The 14778-nt window shown below is 48.7% G+C and overlaps 1 protein-coding gene across 1 annotated transcript in view; it reads right to left on the reverse strand.

The window, feature by feature from the left end:
- The window catches only part of LOC101045648 (kallikrein-2), a 65183-nt gene that overhangs the window by 21850 nt on the left and 28555 nt on the right, over window positions 1-14778 (reverse strand). The window contains exon 6 of the mRNA XM_003940409.3: window positions 8911-9011. Coding sequence (XP_003940458.2) covers window positions 8911-9011 — 101 coding nt within the window. The remainder of the gene's footprint in view (window positions 1-8910; window positions 9012-14778) is intronic.

Below are 14778 nucleotides of genomic sequence, written 5' to 3' on the forward strand. Positions count from 1 at the left end.
TGATTTGTAGAAGCAGAACCCTCAAAGCTAACATGCATATACAGATGTTCAAGGCCAGGTGCAGTGGCTCGTGCCTGTAATCCTGGCACTTTGGAAGGCTAAGGCAGGCAGATCATTTGAGTTCAGGAGTTCGAGACCAGCCTGGGCAACATGGCGAAACACGGCCTCTACAAAAAACATAAAAAATTAGCCGGGCATGGTGGTGTGGGCCTGTGGTCCCAGCTACTCTTGAGGCTGGGGTGAGAGAATCACTTGAGCCTAGGAGGCTGCTGTTAGCCAAGATCGCAGAGTGAGACCCTGTCCAGAGAGAGAGAGAGACAGACAGAGGAGAGAGAGAGAGAGAGAGACAGAGAGAGAGACGGGGATAGGGGAAGTGGTTCAAACTTGCTAGATACTGAAACAACAATGAGATATCACTTTACATCAAGCAGTCTGGGGGAAATGAGAAGGGTGAATAAGGTCAAAGGGTGTCAGGGATGTGAAGACATTAGAATGTTCAAGTGCAACTGGGCTGAGTGTGGTGTCTCCAATTATGAAGATGGAGCTGACGTTATTTCACCAAACAAGTATACACACACCCTGTGACTCAGCGATTTCTCTCCTGGCTATACGTCCCAAAGAAATGCTTACACACCCACAAGGGGACATGTACGAGCTTGTGCCTTGCAGTATTCTTTGCAGTGGCCAGAAACTGGAAGTCACTGAGTGCCCATCAGCAGGGAATTGTGTGAATGTGGTAGACACCCCGCCATGAAGTGTTTATGCAGTGGTCAGATGCAACAAACACAAGTATGAACACACAGCTGGGTGCGGCGGCTCACACCTGTAATCCCAGCACTTTGGGAGGCTGAGGCCGACAGATCACTTGAGGTCGGGAGTTCAAGGCCAGCCTGACCAACATAGAGAAACCCCGTCTCTACTAAAAATACAAAAATAGCTGGGCGTGGTGGCGCATGCCTATAATGCCAGCTACTCGGGAGGCTGAGGCAGGAGAATCGCTTGAACCCGAGAGGTGGCAGTTGCCATGAGCCGAGATCATGCCATCGCACTCCAGCCTAGGCAAAAACAGTGAAACTCTGATCAACAACAACAACAAAAATGAACACACAACAGCATAGGTGGGCCTTTACAACACAGTTGCTATTTTCAAAGTGACTTAGGTTAGAGTAAGACTATCATCAGATGCCAGTTGCATAAATTAAAATCACACACGTATAAGAACCACACTGCACATCTGGTAAGACTGAGGGAGAGTCGGAGGAAGGAAAGGCAGGGAAGGAGAGAGAGAGAATGAAGAAAGGATTCTGTGTGAACCAGTGACGATAATCATGCATTTAATAAGCCTCTTCACCTAAGCTATAAACAGAGTAAAAAGTAGCTCGATTGCCAAGCCATAGCTTGCATGGATGTTGACTTGGGGCTGAGCCGTGTGTGTGTGTGTGTGTGTGTGTGTGTGTGTGTGTGTGTGTTGTGGTTTCTGCTCACTGTGGCTACCTCCTGATGCTGTTTTATACCCTTGCCTTGTTAAACCAGACACTTAATCGAACCCATTGGTGGCTGGTTCCCGCCTGAATACACATCCCTCTGAAACCCACAGAATTGCACCTCACGCCTGTAATCCCAGCACTTTGGGAAGCCAAGGCAGGAGGATCGTTCAAGCCCAGGAGTTCAAGACCAGCCTGGGCAACACCGGAAGATCTGTCTCTAAAATAAAAAAGCAAAGAAATACATAACTTTTAAAAAAGAAAAACAATGAAATGCACAGAACTGGATGAGGATCTCAGACAGGCTTTGACTGGGGGCGAAAAGTGTCAGCAGGTGTGGCTCAGAAAGCTGGTGTATCCTCCGCCCTGTGTCCTCGCTCTTGGGGTGGTTGATCCTGGCGAGAAACCGAGGTCAGGGAGTGGCCCCAATTTTATTGGTGGGAGGGCCCCTCCCCCCATGCATTCCACACACCAGATAAGCATCTAATTGTTGGCTACAGAGAGGCTGGCTGTGGGTTACCTTTTATTAGTAATAACGATGATGATGATGGTGATGACAAGAGTTACCATTCATGGAGTGCCAGACACCTCACTGCATTCATTGCATGCTTATCCCTCCTGGTCCTGCCAGGAACCTTAGGAGGGAGGCCCTCAGCAAGCCAGGAGGCTGAGGAGCAGGAAGGTTTGGTGAATTTGGCTCAATTTCTGCAGCTGGTACTTGGCAGAGCTGGAATTTGAGTCAAGGACGTAGGAGTCCCGACTCCCTGCCAGCATCCACAACACTAGGTTGAACCAATGAAAGGAAACGTAGGTACCTAGGGCCAAAGCCAGAAGGATGTGCGGTGAAGGGGCACGAAGCAAGGAAGACGGAGACTCTGACAACTTTAAAGAAAGAGAGACTCTGCTAGGCACGGTGACTCACCCCTGTAATCCTAGCACTTTGGGAGGCCGAGGCGGGCTGATCACCTGAGGTCAGGAGTTCAAGACCAGCCTGGCCAACACGGTGAAACTCCATCTCTACTAAAACAAAAATTAGCCGGGCATATTGGTGGGTGCCTGTAATCCCAGCTACTCAGGAGGCTGAGGCAGGAGAATCACTAGAACCCAGGAGGCAGAGGCTGAAGTGAGCCAAGACTGTGCCATTGCACTTCAGCCTGGGCAACAGGCTAAAAAAAAAAAAAAAAAAAAAAGGAGAGAGACTCAGAGATGTAAAGACAGACTCAGAGACAGACAGATTTGGAGGGAAGAGGAAGAAGGGAGAAAGGAAGGGAAAAGAGAAAGAAAGGAAGAGAGAGACATACTGGAATAAATTTAAGGCAGATGTACTCAAAGAGGCTTAAAGTGAGCAACTCAGGAGACAGAGACAGACTCAGAATTTTTCTTTGGAGACGGAATCTTGCTATGTTGCCCAAGCTCTGTACTCAGACTCCTGGACTCAAGGGATCCTCCTCTCAAGTACCTGGGACTGGAGGCTCATACCACCTTACCGGCAAGATTCAAATTTAAAGAGACTCGGGGCAGTGAGGGTAGAGAAAGAAAGACTCAGAAATAGAAGAAGAGCTAGCTTTGGAGATGGAGACAGAAAGAGAAAGAGAGAGAGAGAGAGAGAGAGAGACTGAGACACTGACCATAGAGAAAGTGATGGAAGAAGGACATAGGGAGAGCAAGAGGGATTGAGGAAGGAAAGGTGGGAGGGAGGAGGGGAGATGAAGAGAAAGAGACCCAGAGAGGTAGACCTAGAAAGAGAATGGCAAACAGAGAGGGAGAAACAAGGAGAGAGAAAGAGAGAGAGGATGATTCCTGTGGTGACAGTTGTAAGGCAGGTAGTGCAGGGCCTCGGCTTCCTTTGCAGATCTTTATTTATTTATTTATTTATTTTTGGAGAAGTCTTGCTCTGTCACCCAGGCTAGAGTGCAGTGGCACAATCCCGGCTCACTGCAACCTGCGCCTCCCAGGTTCAAGCAATTCTCCTGCCTCAGCCCCCCAGCCCCAAGTAGCTGGGACTACAGCTACGCACCATCATGCCTGGCTAATGTTTTGTATTTTTAGTAGAGACGCGGTTTCACCATGTTGGCCAGGCTGGTCTCGAACTCCTGACCTTAAGCAATCCGCCCACCTCGACCTCCCAAAGTGCTGGGATTACAAGCCTGAACCACCGCGATGACCCTTTGCAGAGCCTTGATCTCATTCTTCCTCCTAATTCCCACAATCCCGCTGTCTCAGTGGCCTCGTCCCACCCCTCCGCCTTGCAGCTAATGCCCCAGAGCCCCGGCCTCTCTTCCCCTTCCCATGCCTTGGGCCCAGTCCCCCAGGGATGGCATCTATACTGTAGGAAAAAGGGAAGGGGTGTAACAGACAGACTGGTTCAATTCTACCTGTTTCCTACTCTGTAAAATGATGCTACTTCGTAAGACTGCCTTGAGTGTCAAAGGAGGGAGTGCGCATCAAGGCAGGAACACAGAGGCCAGGACAGAATAAACACGTGGCACTGGTTGGTTGTGACTGTTCTGAACGTCACTGTTACTGTTCTGGAGTTCGCTGCCTGCACAGGTGTGGCCAGGGCTGTTCATCCCACGGAATGAAGCTCTTGCTGCTCAAAGCAAGGCCCTGGGAGCGAGTTAAAAACACAATCCCACTCCAGATCAGCTGAACCAGAAGCAGCATTTCCACGAGATCCCCAGGTGTTTCGTGTACACGTTCAAGCGTCCCACCCGCAAGCAGCCCGGGAAGAAATTGTACCAAGTTAGCGGAATCCACCATTTGCTCTGTCGCGCCACCTGGAGGCCTTTGAAAGAACTGAGCTGGGACCTGGGAAAGTTGTGGGAGGGGCGTGTAGTTTGGAGTTCAGGGCCAGGCGTGTGGCTCAAGCCTGTCATCCCAGCACTCTGGGAGGCCGAGGTGAGCGGATCACGTGAGGTTAGGAGTTCCAGACCATCCTGGCCAACGTGGTGAAAGCTCGTCTCTGCTAAAAATACAAAAGCCAGCCGGATGTGGCGGTGGGCACCTGTCATCCCAGCTACTCGGGGGGCTGAAGCAGGAGAATCGCTTGAACGCAGGAGGTGGAGGTTGCAGTGAACCGAGATCACACCAATGCACTCCAGCCTGGGTGACACAGCGAGACTCCACCTCAAAAAAAAAAAAAAAAAAAAAAAAAGAAGAAAAGAAATTTGGAGTCCTACAATCCTGTGAGCCATTCCCTGCTGTCTGATTTTGGGCAGGTTCCTTGATTTCTCTGAGCCCTGCCGTTTAGCTCACACTTTTCATCCTTAACACCAAGATGACAATTCCACCTCATGCGTAGTGCCCGCCCCAGAGTTGGCGCAGACCCATCATCTGGCTCCACGTCGCTGTTTTCAGACAGGGTTTTGCTTTAGTCCTCCAGACTAGAGTGCAGTGGCACGACCTCAGCTCACTGGAACCTCCGGCCCCCAGTTCAAGCGATTCTCCTGCCTTAGCCTCCCGAGTAACTGGGATTACAGGCGCGCACCACCACGTCTGGCTAATTTTTGTATTTTTAGTAGGGACGAGGTTTTGCCATGTTGGCCAGGCTGGTCTTGAACTCCTGGCCTCAAGTGATCTGCCCACCTCGGCCTCCCAAAGCGCTGGGATGACAGGGGTGAGCCACCGCACCCGACCCCATCCTTACTGATCATTCAGATTTCATAGATGATAGTAATAAACCCATGCTCACCAGGGAGCTTCAAGCAAACGAACGACCCAGGAATTAGTTTTGTGACAGCAAAACACGAAATATAAATACATCCAGCTTCACCAAGATCTTCATCCCACCTGGCGAAATTGTTTTATTGTTGCTGTGGTTTCTCTTTGGAATTCAATAACTGGTTTGAATATACTTTTCAATCATCTACCTTATCTTTTCAACAAAGGAGGATGCCCACACCAGAGCTCCATATTCCCAAGGTATATAATCAACTTTTCCCTTCTAAACTTCCTCATTATGTCTCATCCTAGCATGTGGCCTGAGGTTTTCTTTCATTGCAACTAAGCCTGGATTAAAGCAGCAGCTGGATCTTACAGTGTTGTATTTCCTTGGGACCAAAATAAAATATAAAGTTCAGCCCAGGGGTCATCTGGGAACCTCTGGAAATAGCACAGAAGAAAGAGGCAGATTGATTCTGATCTTGGCCCCGAAAGCCGTGGGTCTTCATGGTGAGTTAGTGTGAATGTGTGTTAAGTGGGTGTGAGTGTGAGGTTGTGTCTGAGTGTGCTGTGAGAGTGTGAGTGTGTGCTGGTAGGTATGCGTTTTCTGTAGATCTGTGATTTTGTGTGTGAGCATGAGACGTGCGTGAATATGAGAGAGTATGTGACTCTGTGTGTGTGTGTATGTGTGTGTGTCTGTGAGCTTGTGTTATGGAAGCCCCATACTACTCAGCACCATGGTCAGAGACTGAATTCTAGCCTGGACAGGGGCCTCCCCTTTATAGGGTAGCTGACCACCCCTCCTCCTTCCCTCTACATGTAAAGGATGGATTTAAATTCCACGAAAGCATTTCTGATCATAAAAACCCTGGCCTGCCCATGACAGTGAAAAAAGTGTTGCAGATAAAGGCCAACAAATACCCCTCTCCCCCAGGAAAAGAAAAAACAAAACAGCCTGGGCTGGGCTCAGTGACTCAGGCCTATAATCCCAGAACTTTGGTAAGTCAAGGCAGACGGATCACTTGAGGCCAGGAGTTCAAGACCGGCCTGGCCAACACGGTGAAACTCCGTCTCTACAAAAATGCAAAAATTAGCCAGGCGTGGTGGCGGGATACTGTAATTCCAGCTACTGGGGAGGCTGAGGCAGGAGAATCACTTCCGGAAGTGAGGGTTGCAGTGAGCCGAGATCACATCACTGCACTCCAGCCTGAGCGACAGAGCAAGACTCTGTCTCAAAAAACAAAAACAAAGAAACACTCATGAACTCACCCACCAGAAGAAACCAATGTTGGCATTTGTGTGTGTGTGTGTGTGTGTGTGTGTGTGTGTGTGTGTGCCGGTCAGAGACAGGATAGCAGAGCAGCTAGGCACACAGCCTTCCAAGCCAAAGCACAAGAATGGCAGTACAACCTCACGGGGTTGTTTCAAGGGTAATGGATCACTCGGCAAAGCTTTACACTTGGATTTGAGTTTCAAGAAAAACTGTCGCGAAACCGCTCTACCAAAACACCCCTGCAAGGCAGTAGACAACGACGAGTGAAATTGCTCATCTTCACAGTTAGGAGCTTTTCCCGAGTTTTTATAGCTTTTTAAAACAGTGCACCTTAAGAAATAAGCCAGGGACGTATCATTTATCTCTACTGAAAACAAGTAAGGGAAGCATCACCAGTGCTCACACTTAGTCAGTGTGGTATAACTCACACAGCTCACCAAATGATGTTTCACAAAGTCTGTAACCCATGTAAGCCTCAGGAATGTTTTTTTTTCTTTTGTAGATAAAGTTTTATTGGAACACAGCCATGCTTACTAATTTGCATATTAAGTATGATTTCTTCAATGAAGCAGAGTTGATTGGTTATAATAGAAACCATATGGCCCACAGAAGTTGGGATCACAGGCGTGCGCCACGACACCCAGCTAATTTTTGTATTTTTAGTAGAGATGGGGTTTCACCATGTTGGCCAGGCTTGTCTCAAACTCCTGACCTCATAATCCACCCATCCACCCACTTCAGCCTCCCAAAGTGTTGGGATTACAGGTGTGAGCCACCATGCCTAGACTTTTTTTTTTTTTTTTAATGGAGTCTTGCTCTGTTGCCCAGGCTGGAGAGTGAAGCAGCGTGATCTCAGACTCCCAGGTTCAAGCAATTGTCCTGCCTCAGCCTCCTGAGTAGCTGGGATTACAGGTGCGCACCACAATGCCTGGCTAATTTTTGTATTTTTAGTAGAGACCCCAGTTTCTCCATGTTGGCCAGGCTGGTCTCGAACTCCTGACCTCAGGTGATCTGCCCATCTTGGCCTCCCGAAGTGCTGGGATTACAGGCATGAACCACGACGCCCAGTCTTAATCATTTTTAAGTGCTCACTTCATTAGTGTTAAGTGTAATCACGCTGTTATGCAACCAATCTCCAGGCCTTCTTCATCTTGCAAAACTGAAAATCCACACTCACTCATCAACTCCTCATTTCCTTCTCCCAGCGGCTCCTGGCAACCACCATTCTACTTTCTGTCGCGATGAACCTGGTTAATCATTTTAGGTACCTCATAGAATTCTGGTGCTTCAGCCTCCCGAGTAGCTGGGACTACAGGCATGTACCACTAGACCCAGCTATTTTTTGTATTTTTAGTAGGGATGGGATTTCACCATGCTGACCGGGCTGGTCTCGAACTCCTGACCTCAAATGATTCACCCACCTCAGCCTCCCAAAGTGTTGAGATTACAGGGGTGAGTCACCACGCCCAGGCTGAAAAGTTATTTATGGTGATGAAATAGTTCTGCATCTCAATTGTGGTGACAGCTACCTTTATCTATAGACATGAAAGAGAGACAGAGAGAGACAGAACAGACAGTGAGGATGGGGTGGAGAGAGAGACGGAGAGAGAGAGAGATGTAAAAAATGATGAAATCCATGTAAGGTCTCTACCTGAGTTAACTGCATAATATCTATGTCATTTTCCCAGTTTTGACAGTGTACTATCCTTATAAAAAGTGTTACAAGCTGGGCACGGTGGCTCACAGCTGGAATCCTAGCACTTTGCGAGGCCAAGACAGCTGGATCACCAGGTCAGGAGATCAAGACCATCCTGGCCAACATGGTGAAATCCTGTCCCTACTAAAAATACAAAAATTAGCAGGTGTGATGGCACTTGCCTGTAATCCCAGCTGCTGGGGAGGCAGATGAAGGAGACTTGCTTGAACCCAGGAGGTGGAGGTTGCAGTGAGCCAAGATCATGCCACTGCCCCCAGCCTGGAGACAGAGCAAGACTCCATCTCAAAAAATAAATAAATAAATAAAAATTAAAAAAAATAAAAATAAAAAAGTATTACCATTGGGGGAATCTGGATGAAGGGTACATGGGCATTCTCTGCACTATTTTGCAACTTTTTGCGAGTTTTGAACTATTTCAAAATAAAATGTCATAATAAAAATGTGTCTGGCATATGGGACGTGCTCAGTAAAAAATGTTATCACCCCCCCCCCCAGATCTCTCTGGCTGCATTTTCCATTCGATTTTATTTGTTTTATTGTCAGTGGCTATTTTCTGGCCAGCTCTAATCATTGCAAAATGAGCAACAAGATCCCTTTAGGGAAAAAAAAAAAAAAAAAAGTTCTCCTTGGCTGAGTCCTCCTTGGCTGAAAGATTCTCTAGCAGAAAGCTTGACAGTCATATGTGTAATTATGAATCATCTGTAATTTTCACACCAGCTATTGTTTTATAACTTGAGTAATTATCCAAACAGTGTTTCACAAACCTCGACACTAACCAGGCATTACAGATCTTCGATGCTCGTAACAGGAAAGAGAATTCACCAAGTGTTCTAGGCTCCGGGAGACGCCTTTCCTGGTTTGGAGCCAGGCCCGACGGCTAAAGACAAGAGGAAAAATATAAAAACACATGTTTGTATGCGTTTGTTCATGTGTCACAAAACCCTGGAAGATGACATGACCCAAAAAACCTTCTAGTTTTTGTGTTTTGAAGAGGGATGGAGACAGAACAGGCGGCGAACGAAGTTAGAATAGAGGTTGATCACTCTGTTTTTTATAAACATGTTTTGTTTTTTTACCACATAAAAATACTGTCTTCTCTCTCTCTCTCTTTTTTTTTTTTTCTTGAGATGGAGTACTGCTCTGTTGCCCAGGCTGGAGTGCAGTGGCGCGATCTCGGCTCACTGCAACCTCTGCCTCCTGAGTTCAAGCGATTCTCCTGCCTCAGCCTCCTGAGTAACTGAGACTACACACACCCACCACCACGCCCGGCTAACTTTTGCGTTTTTAGTAGAGACAGGGTTTCACCATGTTGGCCAAGCTGGTTTCAAACTCCTGGACTCAAGTGATCCACCCATCTCTGCCTCCCAAAGTGCTGGGATTACAGGTGTGAGTCACTGCGCCTGGCCCAAAATATATTTTATTCAAAAAATTAAATAGAAATGATGCTACACACACACGTGCCAGAGTCCCTGAGTCCAAACCTGGCTGCTCCTTATTGTGTGACCTTTGCAAATAACTTAAAAAAATTTTTTTTAATAGAGAAGTGGTGGTGGGGGGGGGTCTCACTACATTGCCCAGGCTGGCTTCGAACTCCTGGACTAAAGCAATCCTCCCTCTTCAGCCTCCCAGGATGCTGGGATTCAAAGGTGTGAGCCATGGCACCTGGGCTTAGAAAATAACTTCGACTGCCTTTTGCCTCAGTTTCCCCCATTTATAGTGGTGACAGAAATGGCAGCAACTTCCTAGGATGGCTGGGAATATAAACAAGTTAATTGCCGAAAATCCGTTAAAACTGTTTTACAGAGCACACACTTAGCATGTGTTAGCAATTAGTGCCGCTGTTCTCCCCCCGAGTACGTGCAGAAGTGAAGGAAGATCTGCTGTCTTCTCACCTTTCCCCAATCTAACAAATCTAGCCCGTGAGAGTTTTACTGAGAAAAGCTGATTTCCTTTTCAAACGGGGAAAGAAATTAATTCAGAAATTGATTGTTTGCAGGCAACTGAGTGGGTAGGTGAGAACGCTGGATCTGCACTTTAAAAAAAAAAAAAAAAAGACAGACTTATGATTTTATCCTGTAAGGTTAAGTACAATAACTCAAAGATTCTGCCGGGTGCGGTGACTCACGCCTATCATCCCAGCACTTTGGGACGCTGAGGTGGGAGGATTATTTGAGGCCTGGAGTTCAAGAACAACCTGGCAACATAGTGAGACCCTGTCTCTACTTTTAAAAAATGACTATAACCACTCAATATGTGTGACTAATTATTATTATTATTATCTCCATGGTCATTATTTGAGTATACGGGTGCACAGAGGAGCGGGAGATGGCTCCAAAAGACACCCAAGGTCACCATATGACTTCATTATATTCATAGCAATAATTGGAGATACCATTTGCTGGGCTCTTGGATGTCCAACGTGTTGTGTGGACGTCCCCATTGAAACCTCACACAAACCCGCACGATGTGACTATCCTCAGCTGAGAAAGGCCAACCCTGAGGCCAGACACACTCAGCCCTTACCTGATGTCACGCTTGAGCCCCTCCCTTTTTTTTTCTTTTGTTTATTTGAGATGGAGTCTCGCTTTGTCACCGAGGCTGGAGTGCTGTGGAGCGAGCTCATCTCACTGCAACCTCCGCCTCCCGGGTTCAAGCCATTCTCCTGCCTCAGCCTCCCGGAGTAGCTGGGGCTACAGGCACGTGCCACCACACCCGGCTAATTATTTGGTACTTTTAGTAGGCGGGGGGAGTTTCACCGTTTTAGCCAGGTGGTCTCAATCCCCTGACCTCGTAATCCGCCCGCCTCAGCCTCCCAAAGTGCTGGGATTACAGGCGTGAGCCACGCACTCAGCCAAGCCCCTCGCTTGACATCTGAGAGACCCAAAGTCTGGACCGGGACTTGGTGTCTCCAGGTGGCAAGCTCTGTTTCTGGAGCCAGAGCTGGATGCTGCGACTGGCGAGAGGGCCCCGGACCCACAACCTTCAGTCCTCCCCCGGTATGTCTCTCCGGCTCCACAAGGTGGCAGTATTGCACCGTGGTAGACGCACCTGCCCCGACCTTGGAGAGTGCAGATCCCAGGTAAGAACCTGCCCGCTCAGTTTTCTGCAAAAAAAACCCGGGGCTTCTCTGCGACTCTTTCTTTAAATCTTTAAAGTGGAGGTGATAATAGGTCCTACCTCATAGGATGCTGAGGAGATTAAATGAGTTCACATTTATAAAGAGCCCAGAATAATGCCTGGCAAAAGATAAAGTATGTTATGAGAGTAGCTATGATGACGATGACGTTGACTGTCAGGATGATGGATGACTCACTTTGTTGTGTTGTTTGTGATTTGTGACTTTCTTTCCCTCTGATCTCTTTATATCCACGTCTCTGCGTCCATGCCTCCACTTTTTCCTCCGCTGAGGTCACAAACTCAGCTACCTCCTGGGGCCAGGCAGGAAGTATAAATGAGGGAAACTGACTGTGTGGGAGCCATGGAAAACCGCAGGGTGTCCCCGGGGTGGCCACTCAGCACCTGCTGATGCTGGATTATGGCCGCGTGGGAATGCAGGCGTGATGTTGACTGATAACCGTGGCCTTTTCAAGAGAAACTTAAAATCTCCTGACCTTTTAATGCTCCCGATCCATTCAAACAAGCCAACAAAGAAATCCACAATCTAAGAGACAGGCCAGATGTGTCTGCAGCCTGCATTTACTCAGGAGCGCCCTCTATGGGTGGCCCGGGTAGAGACCCTAAGGAATTGGAATGAATTTCACTCCATAACCAGAGGAGCCGGAAAGCAACACAGTCCTTTTATGAAACAGAAATAATAAGCCTGTCTCCTCTCCTTTCAGAAAGTAACCACAGCCGGCAGGGCATGGTGGCTCACGCCTGTAATCCTAGCACAAGGGCTGAAGGTAATCACAAAGATCACCTGATCACCCATAAGAGGGAGACAGAAGAGTCAGTCAGAGAAGGGGGGTGAGCACATGAAGCAGAGGTCAGGATGATGCGAAGATGGAGGAAGCAGCCACCAGCCAAGGCATGCAGGTGACATCTTAAAGCTGGAAACAGTGAAGAAACAGAGCCTCCTCTGAGGCATCCTGAAGGAATCAGCCTGACACTTTGACTTGAGCCCAGTGAGATTGGCTTTGGACTCATGACCTCTGGCATCCTAAGAGAATGTGTCTCTGTTTTCAGCCACTACGTTTGTGGTAATTACGACAGCAGCAACGGGAAATGAATACAGACTTATATACCTGACAACAAATAAAATCAGGGTAAACAGGAGGAGCCATTCTAGACAGGGGCCCAGGAGGGAATATTTAAAAAGAAACCTGGACCAGGTGCAGTGCCTCATGCCTGTAATCCCAGCATCTTGTGAGGCTGAGGCAGGCAGATCACTTGAGCCCACGAGCTCAAGACCAACCTGGGCAACTTGGGGGACCCTGTCTCAAAAAAAAAAAATAAAATAAAAAAGGAAAAAGAAACAGGTAAAATTAATCTTAGTAACTTCCTTAACTTGATATATTCACACTTGTCATTTCCACATGTAACCAATGTAAAAAAAATCAATTAAGAGAATTTATATTCTTTATTCCACACCAGATCTTCAAAATTCACTGTGTATTTTTACACTCACAGCACATCTCAATTTGGATGCTATGTTTTTTCAGAAATATTTGATCTGCACTCAGAGCCCAGAAAGTTGAAGAAGATGATTCGCACACCCAGGTTGTTCTAAACTCACTTAATTAAAACTCTTTCCCACCTGCATTCTGATCCAGGGAGCCACAGGGAGACAGACAAACAGAGACAGAGTTGAAAGACTAGACAATAAATAGTGCTGTGGGCGGTGGGAAATCAGAATCAAGGACACAGAAACAGGGGGACAGAGACCAACACAGAGACGAAAACAAAGACCAAGAGACATGAGAGAAGACAGGAGGAAAGCAGAGACAGAAAAAGAAGGACAGAGACCCAGGTGCCGAGCCACAGACAAAGAGACAGAGATGGGAGGAGAGAGAGACACACACAGAGACGGACAGAGACACAGGTGTGCAGCCACAGACAGAGAGACAGAGAAGGCAAGGAGAGACGGAGACAGGAGGAAAAAGAGACACACAGGGCCAGAGAGAGACAGAGATCAGAGGGACACACCTGTGTCTCTGAGGCAGAGTGAGAGAGACAGAGTCAGAGAGAGATAGAGATGGAAAAGAGAGAGAGAGAGACGCACCAGGGTTCCTGTCCTTCGTCCCCAGCCTATGTCCTGTCCTGCCCAGAGTTATTTGGGGGTGCACGGGCCCAGGGCAGAGTTGGGGGAGGGTCTCACTGGGGATGCTTCCAGTCTAGCAGGTGGGAGAAACAGAGACAAGGGAGAGAGAGAGAGAGACACAGATAGGGCCAGAGAGATAGGTAAAAAGAGAGCCAGAGCGCCAGGCATGGTGGCTCACACCAGTAATCCCAGCACTTTGGGAGGCCGAGGTGGGTGGATCACAAGGTCAAGAGATTGAGACCAGCCTGGCCAACATGGTGAAACCCCCGTCTCTACTAAAAATACAAAAAGTAGCCGGGCATGTTGGCAGACGCCTGTAGTCCCAGCTACTAGGGAGGCCGAGGCAGGAGAATTGCTTGAATTCGGGAGGCCGAGGTTGCAGTGAGCCGAGATCGCGCCACTGCACTCCAGCCTGGCTACAGAGCGGGACTCTATCGTCTCAAAAAAAAAAAAAAAAAAAAAAGAGCCAGAGAGAGAGAGACAGAGACATGGGGTGTGGTGTGAGGGAGAGAAGGGAGGAAGGAGAAAGAATGTTAAAGAGACAGAGACAAGACCCCCAGGAGAGGCAGGGAGACAGGGACATTCATGCTTCATCGCTATCATCTGCCGGCACCACCCTCGCCCGCGCCGGCTCCGCGGTCTACACCCACCCACTCCTTGGGTGATTTCATCTGGCCTCGTGGCTGTAAACACCGCCTCTCCCCTGCTGAGTCCCACTGTTTCTTTCTCGCCGGTCCTGACCTTGACCTGCCCCTCCGTGCTCTACTGCACCTCACACGCACACCTGGGCTGGTGTCTCCACAAGATCCACAGAGGGGCCGGCAGCACGGGGGCTGAGACCAAGCCTCCACGCCATCCCTGGCCCCTCTGCTCCTGGCCCCCCACTTTGCATCCATCCGGCAGTAACTTGGCTCCACATGCAGAGGGGACCCCATGTCCGTTCACCTGTCTTCTCCCTTGACTCCGTCACCTCCCACCTGGGCTGTTGCCGCCGGCCCCCGCCCCACCCCCGCCGTCACTCTCCACGCTGGAAGTTTTTAAAAAGTAAGTAAGTTGACGTCACTCCATCCTCGTGCTTAAAATCCACTGCACTTAAGTTAAGCCCAAACTCCTTAACCCTGGTACGTAAACCCCTGGAGGCCTGCCCGCCCCACCCTCCTCTGCCCGGAGCCAAGTTCTCCCCTGCACCTGGCAACCTACCCCACTTCGGGGGCCTTCCTCCTCCTCCTCCCCACTTGGCTCTGGGCTTAAATGTTTCCCTTCTCTGAGACTCCCCGACCACCCCATTATATGCTGGTCCCTGCAGTTTTCCTTTATGGTCTGTGACCCCCAGTGGGACGTGATCCCCAGTGGCCCCAGCACCTGCGCAGAGCTCGGAGCGTGG

This window comes from Saimiri boliviensis, chromosome 14 (assembly GCF_048565385.1).
Source record: "Saimiri boliviensis isolate mSaiBol1 chromosome 14, mSaiBol1.pri, whole genome shotgun sequence".
Lineage (NCBI taxonomy): Eukaryota > Metazoa > Chordata > Mammalia > Primates > Cebidae > Saimiri > Saimiri boliviensis.